Source organism: Tachysurus vachellii, chromosome 15 (assembly GCF_030014155.1).
Source record: "Tachysurus vachellii isolate PV-2020 chromosome 15, HZAU_Pvac_v1, whole genome shotgun sequence".
Lineage (NCBI taxonomy): Eukaryota > Metazoa > Chordata > Actinopteri > Siluriformes > Bagridae > Tachysurus > Tachysurus vachellii.
Genome location: NC_083474.1, coordinates 5753109 through 5764077, shown reverse-complemented (window position 1 = coordinate 5764077; position 10969 = coordinate 5753109). Strand labels below are relative to the sequence as shown.

At 41.2% G+C, this 10969-nt stretch overlaps 1 protein-coding gene across 1 annotated transcript in view; it reads left to right on the top strand.

The window, feature by feature from the left end:
- Positions 1–693: 693 nt before the first annotated feature.
- Positions 694–10969, top strand: part of hip1 (huntingtin interacting protein 1) — a 50461-nt gene continuing 40185 nt past the window's right edge. Inside the window, exon 1 of the mRNA XM_060888066.1 lies at positions 694–1023. Coding sequence (XP_060744049.1) covers positions 904–1023 — 120 coding nt within the window. The 5' untranslated portion in view covers positions 694–903. The remainder of the gene's footprint in view (positions 1024–10969) is intronic.

The window sequence follows — 10969 nt, the reverse complement described above, 5'->3', positions numbered from 1 at the left end:
CAGGAATACTGGGCGTAAAAAGGAATACACCCTATATGGGAATGCAAGTTGTATATAGGGCAGCATGTAAAATCACACAAACACACACACACACAAAGGGCTATTTTACTGTATACAGCCGACATTCTTCATTGCCAAAATCTGCACAGATATTATCCCAAGCTCAGACACAAACCCTTAATATGTGAACTGGCAAAGCTACTCACTATAGACAACAATCCTGATGCCTTATGCACATCTACATCATCCACGCAAACACATGCTTCATCATTCCTGATAATGACTTGCTCAACTGTTGACATTTTTAATGCATTTTTGATTAAAATGCACAGAAAGAGTAACAATGAATGCAAAAAAAAAATGCCTACATAAAGAAAAAAAAAGAGCCGACTCAAAGAGCCGACTCATCCTTGAGAAACATATTCTTGGAGTTTCAGCCACAATCAAAAGTTGAAGTTTCAAATGTTTTTGAAATTAGCCAGTTGCTTGTGTGTAGCCCAAACGAATCTTATGATTTTACTCGCATTTCCATTAGATTTAGGCTTTTTAGGGCTTTTATTTTAATTCTAATAGCCTCACACGATGCGATGACCAATCAAATGTAAGCACTGATCCCAATGGGAGTGGCGAACAAATATCTATCCAATCAGAGCGCGCAGTTACATGATCCCTGCTGCTGCTGCTTCATTTGCTCATCCATTGGCGTGTGATCCGCTCGTTCCTGTGCTGTTTTTTACTCAGACTTTAGTGCGCGTTTATTTAGGGATCCACTTCCTTTGGGGTGAAGACGGAAAAATAATGAGCTTTCGTGATAACGTGGATGGAAACTTTGCGCTTACCGAGTTTTGGTTGTGTTTGTATTAATTCCCAGTAACCTAGTTCAGTTTTTAATCTTTGTTGGAAATGGACCGTATGAAGAGCTCCATGCAGCAAGTCCCGAACCCGCTTCCCAAAGTGCTGAGCCGCCGCGCTGGGGGAGCAAACAGTATGGACATGGAGAGGGAAAACTTCGAGCGCAGCCAGGTGACATTAAATGAGCATACATACATACATACATACATACACACACACACACACACACACACACACACACACACATACATATACACACACATACATATACACACACATACATATACACACACATACATACATACATACATACACACACACACACACACACACATACATACATACATACATACATACATACATACATACATACACACACACATATACATACACACACACACACACACACATACATACATACATACATACATACACACACATACATATACACACACACATACATACACACACATACATACATACATACATACACACACATACATATACAGACACACACATACATACACATACATACATACACACACATACATACACACATATACATACACACACACAGACATAAACACGTAGACACACACACACACACAAAGATACATACACACACACATAGACACACACATATACACACAGACCAACACAGACACACACACAGACACATACATGTGACAATTAAATTTTGATTTGATTTTTGACATACATACAGACACACACACGCATACATACAGACACACACACGCATACATACAGACACACACACGCATACATACAGACACACACACGCATACATACAGACACACACACGCATACATACAGACACACACACGCATACATACAGACACACACACGCATACATACAGACACACACACGCATACATACAGACACACACACACGCATACATACAGACACACACACACACATGCATACAGACACACACACACATGCATACAGACACACATGCATACAGACACACACACACATGCATACAGATGCATACAGACACACACACACACATGCATACAGACACACACACACACACATGCATACAGACACACACACACACACATGCATACAGACACACACACACACATGCATACAGACACACACACACACACACATGCATACAGACACACACACACACATGCATACAGACACACACACACACACACACATGCATACAGACACACACACACACACATGCATACAGACACACACACACACACGCATACAGACACATGCATACAGACGCACACATACATGCATACAGACGCACACACGAACACACACACACACATGCATATACAATCAGACACACACACACACACTGAGATAAGTGTTTATGTTGCCTGTTTCCAGGCATTGTCTAATGCACCATCAACATGTAACTCACCAGCTAAAGTCCTTAATTTCACTGTATCTCACTTTAATGACGGTTTTTACCGACTAAAATAAGTAGGTACGTTGGAATATAACAGACCTAAAATCTATGGGTGGTGAGAACTGTCCAGATTGTAGCTTACTTCATGATTCAGCCAGAAACCTTTTTTTTTTTTTTTTTTAGGAAGTATTGACCGCTGACTGGGAATCTTTGGTCATTGACCTATTTTTCACTTTGACTCACTCCTAATTTGGCCTACAGAAATAACCAAAGACTCATAAGGTGCTATGATTTAGGCAGATTATCCACACACTTAACTTCTTTGTATGGTGTTGTACAGACTTTGGTTTCTGCAATCAAACAGCTTGGCCTTTACACATATGGACCAGGCAGCTTATCAAAATCAGCAGCTGGGTGGGGGTTTTATAGCATGTATGTAAGTCAATGATCTAATATCTGTTTCACGTTTGCTGGAGATGATGTAAATACAGTTGTATCAGTCTTGGGTGTGACCAAGGGTTTGATTCGAGTGGTGATTTTACGGCTCAAACACACTTTTTATTCAATCCACAAGCTAATTTTTGGCAGTTTAAACCAGACTTGGCTCTAACTGTTTTAGACTTAATCACAGTCAGTAGGAGAATCTTTCTGGCTCAGTGATTAGTGTCACGCACAGGCAGAAAGCAAGTGGCGAAGACGCAAGGGACGCAATCACCGAGCAATGTCTTATTTATGGCACGACCCGGAGTCCTTATCTCGGAAAATATGTGAAGGGCGTTACTTGTTGGGAATTGTGGTAATCATATCACGATAACCAAAGCACATCGTGCATTCCAGAGTGTGTGGACAAAAAAAAAAAAAAGCTTTCTCATTGTGCTTTCTGCTGCACGGAGGGTCCTCCACTCCCCTCCCCAGCCAGAGACAGCTGGGAAGTAGGTCACAGTTTTCATAAAGCAGGCTGCATTACATAGCTTCACTGGTGGGCTTGTAGCAGGATTCAAAAATTGTCTCAGAATGCTTTGTTCTTTTTCACTTCTGTATTTCTGCATACACGTTTACAGGGTGTGTGTGTATATAAATAAAATACACACACCGTCCACTTTATTAAGAACACCTGCACGCTCATGCGGTTATCTAATCAATTAAGCAATGGTTAAAATACTGCAGATACGGGTGGAGAGAATGTTCACATCAACCATCAAAATGGGGAAGAATGTGATCTTCATGACGTTAACCATGGCAAGGTTGTTCGTATCAGACGGGCTGGTTTAAATAGATCAGAAACCGCTGATCTCCTGGGATTTTACCAAACATGTTTGTAGAGTTTACACAGAATGGTATAAAAACAAAAAACACTGAGCGAGTGACAGTTCTGTGGGTTGCAGACGTCAAAGGAAAATGGAAAGATTCAAGCTAATGGAAAGAATATAGTAACTATAATCAGCGCTCGTTGAAGCCGAAGTGAGGGCATCAGGTTCTGAGGAGCTGAGGAGATCATGGATTAGAAAGATTAGTACTAGATTAGAAAATATCACATGAGGTTTTTCTGGTGCTCAGCTGTCCGGTTCGGGTGAGTCTGTGTCCATAAGGGTCTCAGATTCCTGTTCTGTGGCTGACAGGAGTGGACCCTGATATGGTCTTCTTCTCTTTTAGCTCATCCACCTTAAGGTTTTGTGTTTTGAGATGCTTTTCTGTTCTCCACAATTGTAAAGAGTGTTTGAGACACTATAGACCTTTTACTATAGACTATATTCATTGCTATAGACTAGATTATAAGATCATTCTCTGATCTTTTCACTAACAAGGCGTTTCAGCCTGTACTTTTCCTCATCCTTCTGTGTAAACTCTAGAGACTGTTGAATCTGAAAACCCCAGGAGATCAGCCGTTTCTGAAATACTCAAATTAGCCCATCTGGCACCATCGGATGTCCCAGTTAACGTCACAGAGATTAGTTTTTTTTTTTCCCAATCCGAAGCTTGATGTGAACATTTCCTGAAGTAAGTGTATTGTAAGAACTTGTACGTGATTCTTTTGATGCACCAGCTCTAACAGAGAGACACATTTAAACATACTCGCTCTGGCAGCGTATAAATAGGACATTGGCATGGATTAGTGCCGCTGGCCTCATGTAATGCATGTACAGTTGGGTCGGGGTCAATGGGTCACTCTGAGTTGTGTGCATGCTTAAAACCGTCCAAAACAATCCCACAGACGAGTCGGGATGTTGTGCTTTTACTTGGACTTGTGCTCAGTCTTGCTAACTTAATGTGCTTCTTATTAATGTTATTTAAAATACCACCGACGTTTATTTTAGGTGTTTTTTTTCTCTCTTTTAAAAATTTGTATGCGCGTTCGTAGCATATTTACAAGTCAGCATTCTATCGATTCAGCTTCAGCAGAAGTGCTGTCATGAGCAAACATTAGGCCATTTATCAATCCTTTAGAAACGTACACAGACAGTCTGGCCAGCTACATTTATTTTGGCATGACTGATTAGTTTTATCCCCGTGACCCGAGGTAGTTCGGATAAGCGGTAGAAAATGTTTGTTTTATTTGTTTTCATTCATAGGTTTGTGTTGGCTCATTTTCTTTATATTTTAATATTCTCTTAATTAACGATAATATATAACGACTACATTAATACCAATAATATAAAACGACTAGCTCTCAGTCGTATTAGTGGTATCTCAGTGGCTACCAGTAATCTAAGTGCAGTCTAGAAAACACTTGATCTAGATACGAGCATGTGCTGTAAATTAGCTATTTAAACTCGACAGTTTAGTATCTAAACGTGAACTAACCCGAATGCGAATATGATTTGAAGTCAGTCACGTTGAGTTTTACTCGAGTTAGACTTCTTATGTGTAAATTTAATCGAATAGGAGTAGAATACAAAGTTTTTCTTTCCTCAAGTTTACAGGATTTTACTAGATAACTGCTCTGTCCTCACTTCTGTTAGTCTGTGTGCACGACTGAGACCCTGTGGTGTGATTTTACTCATATGAGAAGCAGTTGCCAGAGCTCTGTAATGACATGAGTATACTAGGTCTTGTGGGTCGAGTCGTAGAAACCCAGCATCTGCTTATGGTCCAGCTTGTTTGAAAGCCTTCCAGACATGAGTTGTGTGTTGTGGCTTGAGTCTAGATACGTGGCATCTGGCCAGCCCGACCTCTCGGCTCATGAATTCTTCACGACTGCAGCGTGGCTATATTTATCTGTTGTGGTTCCAAAGAGAAATGGTTTGCAAATCGATCGAATTGTGTGGTGCCGCCTTTCTAATTCTCCTAGCAGAATGTGACTAGTAGCTTAAACTATTAAAACGCAGCCGAGCAAGAAGTCTCCTATAAAGGACTGCCAGGCTAAATTAGGTTGTTCTATTTCAATGCTTGAGTGCACTTATATGACCATTCAAAGTGGCCTTATTATTTTAGCTTCTCCTCAGAGGCTATGTTTCCACATTCCCATCCTGTCCCTGTTAAAAGTCCTTGACCTCTAGAGGTTTTCTCGTACTCTAGGGCCATAAGGTGCTAAGTACAGAGAGTAAGGTTGTTATGGTTTCACAGATATGACTAAATACTGCTATTTACTATTTCACCAATTATGATTGGAGAAAAGAGGGTGAGGCTTGCATCTGGTGCTGAAGAACCATCATGCTGTAGATCTACTGAAAAGCATCTCAAGGCATCAGCCAAGAAGTTTGGTCTTGGCTTGGTCACAAATGGCTCTTTCAACTGAACAATGACCCAAAGTTGTGGAAAAATGGCTTAAGGACAAAAAATGTAAGGTATTGGAGCGGTTATCACAAAACCCTCACTTCAATCCGATCAAGTAAAAATGCATATAGTCGCTGTCGGGCGGAATCCTCGTATCTCCAAAACCGTTAATTTTCAGTAAATTAAAAAAACGCCGTACCTTATCTGCAGTGCACAGGGTTTAGTCCGCGTTGCAGTGGATTGTCTTGCGCTAAATTCCTGTCCTCAGACGAGCACCAGAACTAGTGAGGGTCAAGATTTTTTTCCTTTGAGCCCAGTGTTTTGAAGACATTTACCTCAGAAGACGTGTTGATTCGTTGCGACTCTTCTTGAGGATAAATATGCCATGAAGCTCTCCCGCAGAGTGAGGAAGAGGTGGACAGTTGAAGTGTCCAATGGAGTTATGAGATTTGCGCTCAAGCTATTTTCAAGACTGGTTAATAACTTGTAAAAATAACAGACCCACGTGGGGACTGACCAATAGCATCGATATGTGAAAACATATGAAATTGACCAAATTTGGACATACGAGGTTTCCGCCCGACAGCGACGATATGAGAGTAAGGAGGCCTATGATGTCCAAGCTTATGAGGTGAGAAACTTGTGGAAGTCTAAACCATTTAATGGCAATGCTACCAAATGCTAACAAAATCGATGTCAATTGCTGACCCATCGTTGAAGGAATTAAAAGCTGAAATTAAATAAATTATTCACACTATTATTCTGGCATTTGACATTCGTACAATAAAATAGTGATCCAAACTAACCTAACATAAGGAATATTTTCTAAGAATAAAATAAACTGAGCTTAAATGAATTCTTTGTTCATTTCTGACATGAACTCTTACACATCATGTCCTGTTGTTACTAGTTTTCCTTTGGTTTTTGTCCTAATTTAGCCGTGATGACCTTTTGGCCCCATGGTGAAGAAAACTCCACCGCGTTATGCCCCTTTATCTGTCTGATTTCATCATTCTTCTTTTAATTCCAGTAGAAAGAGTACGTCGTTGCCTCCATCACCACACCTCGTCGCCTATTCAGCCATTCTTATCACCCCAAACACTCTTTTCCGCCATTAATTCTTCCGCTACTTCGGGTATTTCACTATCCATTGTTCCTTAGCCTTTCTGAACATTCCTGCTGTTTCCTGTGTTCCTATAATCATTTTCTCAGTGTGCTATATCGGTGATTGTTGTAGAGAAAGAGAGCGAGAGAAAGAATGCACACAAAGTCCTGAGACAGCAAAACATGCAGGCCCTGACCTGTGGCCTCACTACACAGGCAGTGGATTGAATGATCCTATGCATAAGTGGTAGAAAACTGTGCTGGTTGTATCGCCACACCCAGATCAGGCAACGTTTGCATACAGTCAGTGTAGAGTTAATTGCATGTTCTCAAACAAAGTGGAATTGCCTCGTTGGCGCAAACACCTGAATAAAAAAAAGTGAAATACGAAGAAGAATTCGTTAATATGAAATAGTGGTTATGTTTGTTACTGATTTAAATGATATTAATTTACGTGACGTGTAAGACAGTCGCTCGTGAGTACACACAGCTGCACAGGGAAATCTTGTACAAATGGGAATAATGAAAAATAATTTATGAACTAAATTTCCTGTTTCCTTCTTTTCTCAGTCTTAAGCCCTATTCGGACGGGATTAGTTTTCCAAACGACGTTTGAGTTAGAATTTTTTTTCAGCCGACGTCCGTCATTTCGTGTATGGATTCGGACGGGACTAATCTGTGTGTTTATTACGGAGGTAGGAGTGTCTGTGTTTTACATGTGGGCGTTGCACAAGACCACATGTCCTGGATGCGTGGATTGCGTATGGTCATATGACCGATCAATAAACTTGAATACCGGTGCGCTAGGGTTAATACGGTAGTTCGCGTTGACCAAAACAGACAAGAAAACACGTTTTGGAAAAAACATTTTCGGCAATCACAGACATTCGCATTCAGACGGGATTAGATTTCTCAGTGGAGCGCCGATTTTGCTGAAAAACAGTAGGTAATTTGCTCTGGAATTTTTACACAGGTCGTGTGAGAAAAAGACAGACATGGCAGATTCGGACGGGATTAAAATCACAAAGTACGTCTGTGAAACTGAAATTTCTCTAACGACCCCCTGTAAAACTAGTCCCGTCAGAATAGTGCTTTAGGCTACATACCAAATACCTGAGGGTTGGAGGATTAATCAGACTATTTTTGCTCATTTCTCTCTTCTGGTCTGAGCTCAGTGTTGTTCAGTGTAATTCATGGAATCTGTTTGACTCAATACACCAGTGTTTAGGATTCAGTCTTGATTTCAGATCCACTTTCTCATATATCCAGATCCAAGCATGACTCTTTTTTTCCCCCTGTGTTTTATTTATTTATTTATTTTTATTTAAATATAATGTTACCATGTTTTGTTTATCAGTTCACAGGCTGCCATGTATTGTTTATCCCACAGCTTCCCAACCCTTGTTTAGACTGTCACGCCTTCTTCGCTGCGGTCAGCTTCGCGGTCGGGTCTTCGTAAGCGATCATTCGAAGACTTCTCAGGAAGGAATTAGCGTCAGGTCTGCGGTGAGCTCGGAAATTGCGCTGAAACATTAGTTCTTTGACATTTATATTATTTACTGTCCAGAGTCACCCAAATAAGACTGAGGTTCCCTTCTGAGTCTGGTGCGTCTCAAGGTTTCTTCCTCATTTCATCTCAGGGAGATTTTCCTTGCCACGTTTTCGTCCGGCTTGTCATTAGGGATAGATTTTAGAGAGATATAGTAAGTTAATTTTAAACTTTAAACATAAAAAATTTATTCTGTTTCTATACTGATGTAAAGCTGCTTTGATGCAATGTGTTAAAAGAAAAAAATTCAATTAAATAAATTGAGTTGAATTGAATAGTCCTGCACACAGTAGTGTTTTCCCTACTCTAACACAACTAATTCAACTAATTAATAGTCTTTTGTTCATTAGCGTTGGAGCAGGAAAAACACTAACGTGTGACCAAGTGAATAAAAACGTTCCGGGTTGAGGATAATTTAGCTTTTCACTTTTTTTTTGTTTTTGTTTTTTAGTAACTTTTTTACGAGCACTAGAAGCAGATTGTGGATCACCGTAGAATCGGTTATAGATCTTTGTGTTCAGTTCATATCCAGTCATAATCACAAAAGGATCAGGCAAAATTGAAGGGTTTCAAATGCCAGATGCCAAAATTGAATTAAAGACAGAATCTATTTACTGCTCCAAATCTCTATGTATGTATCTTATTCATATTGAACTTAAACTTTGTCTGTGGCCTAAACTGGACGTTTAGTGTTTTTAAGGTTTTATATCCCCAGAAACACTGTAAGCGTCTCTCAACCTTAGATATATAACTCAAGGAATTGGCCTCAACATGAGATTTACTTTAATGCCACTTGCAGTTAGCATTTTTTTGTTTTTGGAGGTGTTTTATAGGCTTAGCCTGATTTAAACCACTGTAACCCTGTCCAGGCAGTCACTAAGGATTTTAAAGAATGTTTGTCTTGCAAGCATTTTATGTCTTAAACTGTCTCGACCGCAAGCCCTCTGAATCTTTCTGGCAAGCTTGATAGAAATAAACAGTAGTCCAAATAATAATATTTAATGACTGGATCTTTTTCTCAACCGGAAAAGGGTGGCTTGCCCCCTTCAGGTTGGTGGAGAGCTCCTGCCTCAAGTGGAGGAGTTTAAGTATCTTGGGGTCTTGTTGACGAGTGAGGGAAGGATGGAGCGGGAGATCGACAGGCGGATCGGTGTATCTTCTGCAGTGATGCGGTCGATATACCGGTCTGTTGTGGTGAAGAAAGAGCTGAGCCGCAAGGCGAAGCTCTCTATTTACCGGTCGATCTACGTTCCTACCCTCACCTTTGGTCATGAGCTTTGGGTCATGACCCAAAGGACAAGATCCCGGATACAGGCGGCCGAAATGACTTTCCTCCGCAGGGTGGCTGGGCGCTCCCTTAGAGACAGGGTGAGGAGCTCGGTCACCCGGGAGGAGCTCAGAGTAGAGCCGCTGCTCCTCCACATCGAGAGGAGTCAGCTGAGGTGGCTCGGGCATCTGTTCCGGATGCCTCCTGGACGCCTCCCCGATGGAGGTGTTCCGGGCATGTCCAACCGGGAGGAGGCCCCGGGGAAGACCTAGGACACGCTGGAGTGTCTATGTCTCTCGGCTGGCCTGGGAACGCCTCGGTATTCCCCCGGAAGAGCTGGAGGACGTGTCTGGGGAGAAGGAAGTCTGGGCGTCCCTGCTTAGACTGCTGCCCCCGCGACCCGGCCCCGGATAAGCGGTAGAAAATGGATGGATGGCTAGATCTTTATTTGTTTGATGAGATGATTGATGGTGAAATGTATAAGACAAGACATTTCTCTAGGATCAGATGCGTTATATGGCCGAAGGTTTGTGGACACCTCACTGTCACATCCACACGTGAACCTTCCCCAAGCTGTTGACACAATGTTTATAATTAGATAGAATTTTTTTGGAATTCTGTACATCTTCCCTGCACTGGAATTTTTGGGCCGCAAACGGAGCCCTGACCTCAAACACACCCCGAACACGATTTAATCCCGTAACAGCAAATACGGGATTAAATCTGCATTGGGATGTTCGACATACATATACGGGTGTGATTGGTCGGGTGTCCACACACTTTTGGCCGTATAGCATATTGGGTAGGAGTTTAAACAGTGATGTGCATAGTAACAGGTTTGGTTTAAAACTCTGAATATAAGGAATTATTTAGTGTCTGCTAATAATTTGTAAATGTAAGTTTTTGTGTGTTTCCTTTTGTCCATTTGCTCCTAAATCTGTTCTCTTGGTAACTTCTGTCCCTGTAGTTTAGGGCTGGATTATCATCTTTATATTTCTGTTGACTTTTTTTTTTGGAAACTTCGAAGCCTAACGTCAACCTGTAGATTGCTTTGTTACTGTCAAGTCATTTCTTTCTAATAATAGG